Here is a 13,697-nt window from a genome sequence, read left to right on the forward strand (position 1 = left end):
GGGGAAGGGAGGGAGAGTGAGCGCGAGCGGGGGGAAGGGAGGGAGAGTGAGCGCGAGCGGGGGGAAGGGAGGGAGAGTGAGCGCGAGCGGGGGGAAGGGACAGAGAGAGCGTGAGCAGGGGGAGGGAGAGAGCAAGCGAGTGGGGGACAGGAAAGGATGGGGTGGGGGCGGAGAGAGACGGGGGGAGGAGGGGGCGAGAGACAGGGGAGGAGGAGGCGGCGAGAGACGGAGAAAGAGAGAGAGAGAGAAAACAGGGAAGGGAGAGAACAAGCAGGGAGGGAGAGAGAGTCGCGTGGAAGAGAGAAAGGACAGAGTCAGTGGCAAAAACACAGAGGCATCTGTGCAAGTTAATGGGTGGGAGTGGAATGATACAACTTCATATCCAAGAGTTATACTGTAAGACTCTGAGCTCAGGAGTCATCAAATAGCAAAACCATCACAGGTAGCTATTCTGCCCATCAAGATTGTGCCGACTCACTCAATGACTGGTTCTTTTGTCCCACTCCCCAACTCTGTCCCACATCTCACAATATTTTCTTCATCTTCAAGTACTCAGCCAATTCCCTTTTCAAAGTTACACTTGAATCTGTTGCAGCTGACCTTTCAGGCAGCGTATTCAAAATCACAACTGTCTGATTGAAAAAGAACTCTCATTGTACCCGATTCTTTTGTTGAATGTTTCAGACCAGAACCCTCTCATTCGCAACTCATTCAGCTACAGATTTCTCCTCATCTCATCCCGTCGTGATTTTAAGCATTTCTACTCAATCTCCTATTAGCCTCCTCTTCAGTCTCTCCACATCATCTAAAGTCCCTCAGCTCTGTTCCTAATCTAGTAATCCGCCTCTATCCCTTCCCCAAAGCCTTGATATCCTTGTTGAAGGTCAACATCTAGAACTGCACACAATACTGAGGGAGATGGTGGTAATCACTCTGGACTTGTCACTGAGAGGGTTCAAATACCCCATGGCAGATGGTGAAATTTGAATTAATTTAATACTGGCCATAGAAACACTGTCAATAGTCATAAAAATCCAGCTGATTTCCTAACATCCTTTAAACATTTACATCTGTCGTTCTTACCCTATCTATACTTTATACCCTTTCCATTTTCACAGCTGGCCTACATGTGACTTCAGGCCCACAGCAGTGTGGCTAATTCTATACTGCCTTCTGAAATGGCCAAGCAAGTCACTCAGTTCGGGATAGGCAACAGACAGCAACATCCACATCCCATGAATGAATAAAAAAAGACTCCAGCTGAGGGTTAGATAAAGACTTGTTTGAACTATTTGGATTTGTATTCTGTGCCTCCATTTATAACGTGCAGATTCCCAAACACTTTGTTAACGGATACTGCTACCATTAATGATTTACCGACAACCTTTCAAATGTTGAATGGTCATAGCTGAAATGTTTACTCAATTTCTTTCTCTGCATTTGCAGAGTATTTCCAGCAATTTCTCTTCCACATTCCCAGGTTTCTGAGGTCTGGCACCAGTTTGGTTAGAGCCACGCAGGGTTAAACAATGCGGCTCTGCAGTACCTAATGATATGCAGCAAACACTGGTCTTTCCATATCTAGATAACTAACCAAGTAAACAGCCTCCCAGATAGTGGGCTGGAGGCAAATAGCCAAAATAATCAAAGTGTGGATGTTATTCCAGATGAAAACCACACAAATCATTCCATGTATCTGTCAGATGATGATGGGATAAATCACAGAGGGTCAGGAAATCGGACAGTGAGACAGCATGTATGTGCAGACAGAGATTAAACGTGACAGAACAGGCATGCAGTGCTGGGGAGAACCACTGCAGCCCATCAGGCTCTTTATTACCTGTGGGTGAGTCTCCCCCTGCACTTGCTGAGAGATCGCCAGTGCCTGCTCATACAGACTCTCTGCTAACACCAGCTGCTTCTGGCTCGTCATGTAGCGAGCGCACGAGTCCAAGCACATCCCCAAGAGCAGGCGGGTATTGTCCTTCTCAGCAGCTGGAAAACAAACACAAGTGTGTCACTACAGCAACCACTGCATTACTCAGAATATCCCAATGCACTTTCCAGCATTTAGAAACAGCGTCACAGTGATTATGCGGGAAAAGCAGCAACCATTTTCTGCACAGTAAGCTCCCACAGTGATGTAATAACGATTAAATAACCAAATTTAGTGCCACTGATGTAAATATGGGCCCGATAGCATTGGAGCACTTGCCGCATTTTTAAATGTGCCAACAGACCCGAATGCCACTCTGACCTTGGGGCGCTCCCTCACAATTGGCCCTCCGACAGTGTGGCGCTCCCTCAGCACTGATCCTCCAACAGTCTTATTTTTGGGTTGTGCTCCTCCTGCTCTGTGTGGGAGGTCAGGCACAGTTCCGGTGCCCAGAGCCAGCATGTGTACAGGAAGTGTCTCCAGCTGCAGTTCTTGGAAGCCCGATTTTCAGAGTTGGAACAGCGGCTGAGGACTGTGGCCATGAGGCTGACAGTATCACGGAGAGCACGCACACAGAGGTGGTCACTCCACAGGAATGGATGACCATCAGAAAGAGTTAAAGAACAAGGCAGACAGTGCAGAAATCCCCAGTGGCCATTCCCCTACAAAACAGATAATATAACGTTTTAGACAGTGTCAGGGGCATGGTCTTAGAGGAAAGTAGTAGCAGCCAAACTCACTGACCATAGTTGGCTCTGCTGTATTGGAAAGCAAGAAAACAAGCAGAAATGCCACAGTAACGGGAGATTCAATTTCAGGGAACAGATAGATGGTTGTGCAGCTGCAATCAACACTCCAGGATAGTGTGCCACACCCCAGGCGTTAGAATCAAAGATGTCTCAGAATGGCTAAAAGACATTCTGAAGTGGGACAGTCAACAATGGCTTTCATGTTAACCATTAGACTCTTAATTAAAGATTTTTATTAAACTCAAATTCCACCATCTGCCATGGCAGGATTCACTTCTATGTCCTCAGAACATTGCCTAGGTCTCTGGATTAGTAGTTTAACAATTATCCCACGAGACCATCACCTCCCCATTCACCACCATCAACACCAGTACACACTAGCAGCAGTGTGTGCTACCTACAAGATTCACTGCAGAAATTCACCAAGGCTCCTCAGACAGCACCTTCCAAACTCACAAATACTTCCATCCAGAAGGACATGGGCAGTAGATACATGGGAACATCACCCACTACAAGTTCCCCTCCAAACCATTCACCATCCTGATTTGGAAATATGTCGCCGTTCCTTCGATGTTACTAGGTCAAAATCCTGGAATTCCCTGCCCACTAGAATGATGGGTCTAACTAATGATTGGGTGGCGTGGTGGCTCAGTGGTTAGCACTGCTGCTTCATCGTGCCAGGGACCTGGGTTTGAACCCATCCTCACGCGACTGTCTATGTGGAGTCTGCATGCTCTCCCCATGTCTGCATGCGTTTCCGCTGGGTGGTCCGGTTTCATCCCACAGTCCAAAGAGGTGCAGGTTATGTGGACTGGCCATGCTAAATTGTCCATAGTGCTCAGGGACATATAGGTTAGGTGCAGTAGCTATAGGAAATACAGGGACAAGATTAGGGGATGGGTTTGGGTGGTCTTCAGAAAGTCTGTGTGGACTTGTTGGCTGAATGTCCTATTTCCACACTGTGGGGATTCTATGACAACTACAGCACATGGACTGCAGCAGTCTTCTGCACCACCTTTTCAAGGGGCAACTAGGGGTAAGAGCCAGCAACTCTCACATAACACAAACCATTAAACATAAAGTCAATCCAAGGGTTTCGAGTATACACAGCGCTGAGCTAAGCACAGCTAATCCCAGAGCACAGGGGTGGTATAGAGACACTCAAGACACTAACAGGCAAATGGTGATAATTCTCTATCTGGACTTCATGACTTACCTGCAACAAACCAGGCAAGATCTCACTCACTATACTGGGGTTAACAAGGTCAGAAATCACAAAATACCAGGTTATAGTCCAATAGGTATATTTGAAAACACAAGTTTTCGGAGCCTCACTCCTCCTTCAGGTGTTAGTGAGAGAGGTAGTATCAGACACAGAATTTATAAGTAAAAGATCAAAGTGAGTGGAGGTTGATATAGGGGAGACGTCAGAGGTAGGTTCTTTACTCAGACAGTGGTAGGGGTGTGGAATGCATTGCCGGAGAGGGTAGTGGAGTCGGCCTCATTAGGGGCATTTAAGCAGCTATTAGATAGGCGTGTGGATGATAGTATAAGGTAGGGGTGGAGGTTAGATAGATCTTAGGTTTAAGGTAAAAGTTCGGCACAACATCGTGGGCCGAAGGCCCTGTACTGTACTGTACTATTCTATGTTCTATGTTCAAAGGGTCACACCATTGCTGAGGATGGACTAAAGAAACCTAAGATGCTGTTAAATCTTTAATCAGTTTGAAGATTTTAATTGATTAATATGTATATGTAAATCACCAAATTCCTTTCAAGTCAGCCCTGAGTGAATGAAAGGTTTTACTGGTGTAAAGAAGAGGTGACATTTTAGGTCAGACAATGCAAGTTAGGTGTGAGGCCTTGTTTAGAATCTGTTTGTGCTTTGGTTTGGAGTCAGACTGTTTTTATTTCTAAAGTAGGGATTTATAAAACACCACATTGACTGACTGTCTATAAATTGTGCGCTTTCTGAACAAAATAGAATGTATCTGAAAATACAAATTCACCTCTTCATTTGTGTGTGCGTGTGTGGGATGGACAGTGTGTGTTATATGTGTATGTAAACAGCAGAGGGCAGCCTTTAGCTGCCATTCATTCTCAAGATGAGGATATTGGTGACTGGGTCAGCATTTATTACTCATTTACCCCTAACCACCCTTGAGGTAGTGATGGTGGTGAGCTGCCTTCCCGAGCCACTGAAATCCACATGGTGCACAGGTGATGACAGGCATCAATCCATGCACTTTCTCCAGACTAAAATGTTGCAATGGCTTTGATTCCGTCAATAGACAATCCTACCTGACAAGGATACTTCAGGAACATCCTTCTCTCTCTGAACTTTCTCCTCCAATGTCTCAATGCACCACTTATAGCCCTCAACAGCTAAGCCATGCCTGTAAAAGGAGAAAGGAACATTAAAATGGCTCACACAATATTATCCATGTGAGCAGGTAACAGTAATGATGGGTGACTCAAAGTACGGATAGAGCTGGATCAACCAAGTCAGCTCTGATGCTGGGGAGGAAGAATTAATAGAGTGTTGTGGTTGGTTGGCTTGCCGAGCTGGTTCGTTGTTTTTCCACAAACGTTTCATTACCCTGCCGGGTAACATCATCAGTGGAGCCTCCAATAAAGCGCTGTTGTGTTTTCCCGCCTGTTATTTGAACTCTGGAGTCTGTTGAGCTGGATTATCTCACTTCCGGTTTTTCCTCACAGTGGAGTGTATATGGGTTCGAGTTCTATGTGTTTGTTGATGGCTTTCTTCGTGGAGTACCAGGCTTCTAGAAATTCCTGTGCTTGTCTCTGCTTTGCTTGTCCCAGGATTTTGGTGTTGTCCCAATCGAATTGGTGGTTCTCCTTATCCATGTGGATTGAGATGAGTGAGTATTGGTCGTGTCTTTTTGCAGCCAATTGGTGTTTGTGTACCCTTGTTGTTAATTTCCTTCCTGTTTAAAAGATGTAGTGTTTGTCACAGTCTCTACTGGGAATCTTGTATATGACATTGGTCCTGACCATAGTGGGTAGTGGGTCTTTGGTTCGGGCGAGCAGTTGTCGTGGGGTTGATATATAGACAGGATCAATGTCATACACAAGATATACAAGATTCCCTGCAGATACTGTGACAAACACTATATTATCCACTTTTCCCCAGGGCGGAAATGACTATTACGAGGGGGCATAATTGTAAGGTGGTTGGAGGAAGATATGGGGAGATAGCAGAGCTAGGTTCTTTACACAGAGAGTGGTGGATGTGTGGAATGTGCTGCCGGCCGTGGTGGTGGAGTCAGATACTTTAGAGACTTTTAAGCGACTCTTGGATAGGCACATGGAGGATAGTAAAATGTAGGGTATGCAGGGTAGATTGATCTTAGTAGGATAATAGGTCGGCACAACATCGTGGGCCGAAGGGCCTGTACTGTGCTGTACTGTTCTATGTTCTATGTTAGGCAATAGCTAGTAGTTAAAGAAGCATCGCATTGTCTACAACAGATGTACGTTCCTCTACGACCCAATTATATTCAAGAAAGGGATAGACACATTTTTAGATTTTAAAGCCATCAGGGATATGAGGAGAAAGCAGGAATATGGTGTTGAATAGAGACTTGAACCATGAACACACTGAATGGTGCAGCAGACTGAAAGGACCGAATGGCCTACTCTTCCTCCTTATTTCTATAACCCAAAGGGAAAGGTGAATCAATCATGGTTAATGAAAGAAGTGAAAGATTACATCAAATCGAAGGACGTGAAATATTGGGTGATTGTGATAAGGACAGCAATCATCATGAGGGACTTTAATTTATATATTAACTGGAAAACTTGATTTGAAATGGTAGCCAGGGTGTGGATTCATTGAGTGCTTTCCAGGAAGTTTCTTAGAGCAGCTCATTCTGGATCCAACCAGAGAGCAGGTTAGTAGGTTATATTAGACTTGGTATTGCATGTGACAGGATTAGTTAGTGGCCTCAGAGTTAAGACAACCCTCAGCAGTTGTAACTAGCATTGAGAGTGAACTGTACTCCCGGTTTGAAAGGGAGAAGAGTCATCCAAGACTAGCATTTTAAACCTAAATAAAGGCAACTAAATAGGCAAGAAAGCTGTGCTAGCTGAAGCAAACTGGGATCTGAGGTGTTAATAGATCAATAGAGACTCAGTGGCAGGCATTTAAAGGGATTGTTCTGTTAAGGGTGGCACAGTGATTAGCACTGCTGCCTCACAGCACCGAGGACCCAGGTTCAATTCCAGCCTCCACAGAAAACAATGTCTGTGTGGAGTTTGCACACTCTCCCCGTGTCTGCGTGGGTTTGCTCCAGGTTCCTCCCACAGTCCAAAGACGTGCAGGTTAGGTGGATTAGCCACCGTAAATTGCCCATAGTATCCAGGGATGTACAGGTTAGGTGGGTTAACTATGGTACACATGAAGTTACGGGAATAGGCTGGGGGCTGGGTCTGGGTGAGATACTCTTTGGAAGATCAGTGCAAGTTTGATGGGCTGAATGGCCTCTATCCGCACTCACGGGATTCTGTGATTCTATGATTTCAGATGCTCCGAATAAACAATTACTTACTGTAAAGAAAAATTCTGAGGGAGATACTGCCATCTGTGGTTAACTAAAGAAGTTAACAAAAGCATCAAGCTTAAGGAAAAAGCATATAACTGCACAAAGGTGTGTGACAGGTCAGATGACTGGACAGAACATAAAGAATGGTAGAGAACAGCTACAAGATTATTCAGGAGAAACTAAGTATGAAAGGAAGCTAGTTTGAAACATAAAACAAACACCAAAAGCTTCTGCAGGTATTTAAAAGGAAAGAAAAGAGTAAATAAGGCGAGTATTGATCCTTTAGAGAGTGTGAATGGGGAGTTGATAGTAGAGAATAAGAAATCATGGATGAAATTAACAATATTTTGCTTCAACCAACAGAGTGCTGGAGAAACTCAACACTAACAGTCAACTGTCAGTGACTTGCAACTGAGCTTTCAGCTAAAGGCCGAGACTACGTTTAAGCACCTAGTCATCTCCACAACAATATGGTGACCATCTGATTGGTCACAGTTCTTTCCCCTCAGTCAGTCTGCAGTCCTGACATTATACTCAGAGCAGGAATGGGGTGCAGGATCAGGGATGGAGAAGAGATCTCAGCAAACTATGCAGTAGCACTCACCAAAGCTGGGTACACATGAAAGTGACAGTGCCAGGCAAGTTGTCAGAGAGTCGCTCGAGCAGTCACTCTTGCCTCCCATGTGGATGCTGTAGACTGAGCAGGGGCACTGTCCTGGCAGGGGGAGTGGATTAAATGCCCGCAGGAAGAGCCTGTGCCCATGAATCATGTACACCAGTGCCTGTGGGAAAGTGGAAGGAGGGGTGGCAAAGGGATTGCTAAAGTTCGAGGCGTCTGGTTTGCTGCTGGTGTACTCACTGTTCAGTGGTCACGTAGATGCTGCACAACTTGAGGGACATCTCAATCATTGCATTATCATCCTGTGTGATCAAGAGGGAAGGAGTTACAAATCACCATCTACGTTTTCTACTCATCACTCTGCTTTGTTAAAAGTTTCAGTGATCTCACAACAGGAACAGTGGCCACAGGCAGTAGCCAACACTGTACCCAACACACAAGAAGCTTGACACCATTCAGGACAAAGCATCCACTCCCTCCACCACCGACGCTCATTACCAGCAGTGCGTACCATCTACAAGATGTACTGCAGAAATTCACCAAAGATCCTCAGACAGCACCTTCCAAATCCACAACCACTTCCATCTAGAAGGACAAGGGCAGCAGATACTTGGGAACACTACCCCCTGCAAGTTTCCCTCCAAACCCCTCACCATCCTGACTTGGAAATATATCGCCGTTCCTTCAGTGTCGCTGGGTCAAAATCCTGGAATTCCCTTTCTTAGGGCATTGGGTGTCTACGTACACCACAACAACTCCAGCAGTTCAAGAAGGCAGCTCACCACCACCTTCTCAAGGGCAATTAGGGACAGGTAATAAATGCCTGCCCCCACAGCCCACGAATGAATACTGTTTTTGATCTGGCACAGCTCAAATTATAAAGATATTTACCTCTGGAGTCCCAGCTTGTAAGAGCTGGCTCATTGCTGCTTTGAAAAGTTTCTCAGCCTAAAGAGTTAGAGAGAAAAAAAAGAGATGAGAACTGATTGTTTAACAAAACAAGCTAGATCCAAGAGGAAATAGGGAGACAGAGAGGAGAAGGAGGAGGAGGAGGAGGAAGAGGGGGACAAGACGGGAAATGGGTTGGAGACTGAGGAGGGCAGAGATGTTTTAAGCTTGACAGGACTGAACATTCCGATCACTTACATTAAGTAGGTCTCCTCGGAGAAACGCCAGGTTGGCCATCTGCAAAATATCAGGGCAGAGGGACGGGGGGCACAGGAGTACAGAAAGAGACACAGAGACAGAGAGAGAGACAGAAAGTGTGAAAGAGAAAACAAGACAGAGTGAGGCGGGGAGAGGGAGGAGACAGAGAGAAGGGGAGACAGAATGAGGGAGAGAAAGACAAGTGTAGACAGAGAGAAGAGGGAGGGGGAAGGGAGGAGGGAGAAGGAGAGAATATGCATCAGAGAAACATGGTCCACTCAAAATATAGACAATACGTGCAGTAATCACCTCGGAGGGAAATGACTTTTGCTACATGAGACGTGGAGTCGAAGCTTTCTACCTTGCTCATCAGGACTAATATGCAAGAAAACCCAACTTCAGAAGGGAAGCAAAAGAGCCTTGCTGTGCAGTGATGGTGTCCCTACCCTCAATCCCACATGCCTCAGAACAGTTTCATACCATGTCTGAGCACACTGCTTAAACAAAGGAAGCAATGATTTATACAGAATACAAGAGGGTGCTGATTGATCACAGTCATGTTGGCGTGGAGGTTCTTCAGGAACTGTTAACTCTCTTATTAACAGATTAAATTCAAGACAGGCAAGCTAGTAAGATGCCTGCTGTGGGGATGTAGTAGGGATTGACTGTATCAATTGTGCCTCTTTCTTTTACTGAGGAAAGTGTGTGCACTGGATACTGTTCTAATGTGGCAGTGTTAATCCTTCCATGAGCATCCAAAGCCTGCAAAACTCAGAACACAGTCAACAATAATAGATGTAATTCAACTGTACAACAACACTCACTAAATATTGATTGCATTAAGAATTCACCAGAAACGCTCATTGAAAAGAAAAATTAGAGAAATTGGGCTTATTCTCCATGGAGTAGAGAAGATTAAGAGGAGATCTTATTGAGGTGTTCAAAATCATGAACAATTTTAAAAGGGTGAAGAAGGATATTTTGTTTCCACTAGATAGTAGGTCAGTAACTAGGGGTTGCAATTTCAAGACTATCAGCAAGAGAGCTGGGAAGAAACTTCTTTACTCAGAGAGTTGTTAGGATTTGGAATGCACTGCCTGGGAAATGGTGCAGGCAGATTCCATTGGAGGTTTCAAAAGAGAGCTGTTTATGTATTTGAAACTGATGAGTTTAGAGATTGGGCTGGAGAATGGAACTAACTGGGGAGCTCGTTCACGAGCCAGTACCAACACAGTCGGTCCAATGGCTTCCTTCTATACTTAAAATTGAATGATTAGCAGTCAGGCACATAACGTCCTTTATTTGATCATGCAAGAAGATACATTCACTCTCACATAGGACTCCACAGTCTGCAGGCAAAATATCCTTGTGTATCAGTCCTGATTAGCAACAAATAAAAATCTTCAACTTGAAGTCAATTCTTAGAAACATTTGTGAGCCGTCTTGACCCTCTGACAGCACGGCATTCCCTCGGCGCTGCCAATGAAGCATCGGCCTTGATAATGTAAACATATCTCTAGAGTATACCTTGATCAAGATTTAGGGGTGACTTCCAGATTGGCCCGGGAACTACATGGCTGGTCACTAAAACACAACATACAGAGTGTCGCTCACACCCTGTAGCTGCAGTCTCTAAAACTGAAGCAAGCAAATGCTCAGCAGGCAATGGCTTGTCTGCACTGGCGGATATGTCCACAAAACATGAAGAATCTATCTCCTGATCCTGTAACTAGGGAACCAACATCCATGAGGACTGGGTCACAGCACTGGGTGGACTGAGATCAGCTGGAGGTCACTCTTCACTGCCCCACCCCAACAGGCTGCACACGCCCCAGGCACTGGGATAACAGCCCCCTCCTGACAGGCTCCATGTCCCACAGACACTGGAACAACAGTGCCCCCTCCTGACAGGCTGTCCCCCACTGGGACAGCAGCTTCAAACCTCTCAGGATAGACTCCCCATAGCCCTTGAACCCCAGGCCTGTGCTGCTTACCTGTGTGTAGGTATAAGTGATGGCCTGGTTGTTCTGTGACAGCTGGGCAAGTTTTAGTGCCTGGTGCAAGTAACGGTCAGCATCCTCCAGCTTCCCCGTCATGGCACTCACCTGTAGAGAGGCAGGGAAGGTTAACAGGGAGCCAACCAACCTCCCTCATCAATACAGAAACAATGTCTAACCAGAGGCTACACTAAAATTGTACAGCCCAGAGCACCAGCTTGGAAACTGCTCAAACATCTGTTGTGGGTTTTCCAAACTTGACTGTGGACAGAGAGCATGAAGTTGGTTAATACCATAAAACCGTACCTTCAATCTCTCCAAACATCTCAGCCTTTTGTGGGGAGGTGCAGGGGGAGTTAGGGAGAGGGTTCCAGATTTAGTCGCGTACCCCCTCCCAGCTATATTAGGGAGTTCTGAAGAAGAGTAATATCAGACTCTAAATGTTGTTTCTCTCTCCAGAGATACAGCCAGATCTCAAGTTTCTCCAGTATTTTGTTTTTATTTCAGATCTCCAATATCTGCAGTATTTTGCTTTTAAGACCATAAGGCTTAGGAGCAGAGGTACACCATTCACCCATCAAGTTTTCTCCGACTGAACTGATAATCCTCAAATCCACTTTCCTTCCTTCTCCCCAACAACCCTTGATTCCCTACCCGATTAAAACTCTGGAAGGAATTCCAAAGGTTCACTATCATCTGAGAGAAGAAATTCTTCCTCAACTCTGTCTCAAATGTGCAACCCCTTATTTTGAAATTATGCCCTCCAGGGGAAACAACCTCTCTGCATCTACCCTAAGAACCTTGCATGTTCCAGGAGGTCCCTGCTTATTCTTCTAAACTTCAGAGTACAGGCCCAACCTACTCAATCTATCTCACAAGACTGTCCCTCCTTATCCAGGATCAAACTAGTGAACCTTCTCTAAACTGTCTCCAATGCCAGTGTGCCTTTTATTGGGTAAGGGGCTCAGAACTGCTTCAAGGATCAACTATGGTCTGACTTGTATAGGCCTTGTATAGTTTTAGCAAAATGTCTCCCACTTTTATACTCCATTCACTTCGTAAAAGAAAAGGCCAAGATTGCATTTGTTTTCCCTATTACCTGCTGAACTTGGATGCTAGCAATTTGAGATTCGTGCATGAGAAATCACAAACTCTGTGCTGTAGCTTTCTGCAGCCTTTCTCTATTTAAATAATATTCACCTCCTCTATTCTTCCTGCCAAAGTGCATGACCTCACATTTTCACCACATAATATTCCATCTAAAGTTTTTGCCCACTCGCTTAACCTGTCTATATGCCTCTGCAAAGTCTTTGTGTCATCCTCACTATTAGCCTTCCCACCTATCTTTGCGCTGTCCACAAATTTGACTACAGTACAAATCATGAAAGGGGTGGATAGAAGTGGATAGTGAGAAGCTCCTTCCACTTGTAAAAGGAAGGAAAATGAGATGGCGTAAATTAGAAGTCATGCAAAAGCAGCAAATGTGATGCGAGTTCATTCTTTTTCATCTAATGAATAGTTAAGGTCTGGAATGTGCAGCCTGGAAACATGGTAGAGGCAGCATTCAGTGATTACTTGGCTATAAATAGCATGCAAGAGTGTGGGGGAGCAAAAAAGGTAGGAGATCGGTTCCACATAACAATGTTCATTTGAGGAACTGACGCAGGCATGATGGACCCAATGGCATCATTCTGCACCATAACAATTCTGTGATATATTGCAAATAATTGCAGGCCCAGCATTGATCCCTATGGCACTCTACTAGTTACAGGTTGTCATCTGAAAATGCCCTCCCTTATACAAACTGATTTTTAGTTAGCCAATTCTCTATCCATGCTAATATACTGCCTCCTTCTCTTATTAAATAGCATTATGTGTGGTACCTTATCAAACACCTTCTGAAAATCCCAATAGATCACATTCACAATTTTCCCTTTATCTAATCCTCTTCATTATTACCTCAAAGAATTCTAGAAAACTTATCAGGCATGATTTCCCATTAATGAAGCCATCTTACTACTGCTTGATTATATTTCTAAATGCTCTGCTATTACATCCTTTATAAAAGACCCTAGCATTTTCCCAATAACTGCTGTTAAGGTAACTGGCTTACAGTTACCAAGTTTTTTGATTTCTTCCATTTTCAAATTAAGGTGTTACATTGACAGCTTTATTATATTTGATACCTGCTGACACTGGCACCATAAGTTTATTCCTCCTGGTGAGGGTGGGTGCCATTTGGACCAGAATGGAGAGCCAGAGAACCTACTGCTGTCCAGAGGTTTGGAGGGGGGGGTCATGATTGTCCTTTGCCTCACACACACACACACAGGCTGCTTTGATGAGATGACAAAGTTTGAGCTGGCATAAAGGGCGAGTGAGAAGCAAACCATTCTGAACCTTGGACTTTTTGATCAGTAGGATGATCTCATCCTCAGGGTCCTGTTGCTCATTCTCACGGCGCGAGAACAACTGGATGGCAGTGAGAAATGCTGGAGAGAAGGAAATCAGAAAACAGCATGTCAGAGAAAACAAAAAAAAGGGGGCTGGGTGGTGATCACAATTATGAGACAGTCCAGAATGAAGTAAGTGGATTGGCATGCTGAGTATAATGGGGCAGTGCAGGTAATTGAGGATCAGAGTACAGGGGAAGGTCACCCGGCGGGGGGACAGGGGGAGGTCACT

General features: G+C 45.0%; 2 protein-coding genes across 2 annotated transcripts in view; one reads left to right on the forward strand and one right to left on the reverse strand.

Annotated features, from left to right (window-relative positions):
- Positions 1-1,133, forward strand: part of riok3 (RIO kinase 3 (yeast)) — a 24,253-nt gene extending 23,120 nt beyond the window's left edge. Inside the window, exon 10 of the mRNA XM_048596209.1 lies at positions 1,119-1,133. Within this exon, the coding sequence (XP_048452166.1) occupies positions 1,119-1,133 (15 nt within the window). The remainder of the gene's footprint in view (positions 1-1,118) is intronic.
- Positions 1,134-1,288: 155 nt separating this feature from the next.
- On the reverse strand, positions 1,289-13,406 carry LOC109924264 (tetratricopeptide repeat protein 19, mitochondrial). Its single transcript, XM_048596210.1, has 8 exons — positions 13,199-13,406; positions 11,010-11,120; positions 9,016-9,054; positions 8,761-8,817; positions 8,110-8,171; positions 4,987-5,081; positions 1,841-1,995; positions 1,289-1,384 (listed from the first exon to the last, which is right to left on the reverse strand). The coding sequence occupies exons 1-8, from the start codon at positions 13,403-13,405 to the stop codon at positions 1,289-1,291; spliced, it is 822 nt and encodes a 273-aa protein (XP_048452167.1). The 5' UTR covers position 13,406.
- Between the last annotated feature and the right edge of the window lie 291 nt (positions 13,407-13,697).

The sequence above is a fragment of the Rhincodon typus genome, chromosome 4 (genome assembly GCF_021869965.1).
Source record: "Rhincodon typus isolate 14 chromosome 4, sRhiTyp1.1, whole genome shotgun sequence".
NCBI classification, from domain to species: Eukaryota; Metazoa; Chordata; class Chondrichthyes; order Orectolobiformes; family Rhincodontidae; genus Rhincodon; species Rhincodon typus.

Excerpts from the sequence above, each read along its gene's own strand:
- LOC109924264 (XM_048596210.1), bottom strand. The coding sequence starts at position 13,405 with ATGGTTTGCTTCTCACTCGCCCTTTATGCCAGCTCAAACTTTGTCATC. Across the intron at positions 8,818-9,015 it reads TCCGAGGAGACCTACTTAAT|GCTGAGAAACTTTTCAAAGC; the intron begins GTAAGTGATCGG and ends CTAACTCTTTAG. Across the intron at positions 1,385-1,840 it reads AGGGGGAGACTCACCCACAG|GTTGTCGGTAAATCATTAAT; the intron begins GTAATAAAGAGC and ends AACATTTGAAAG.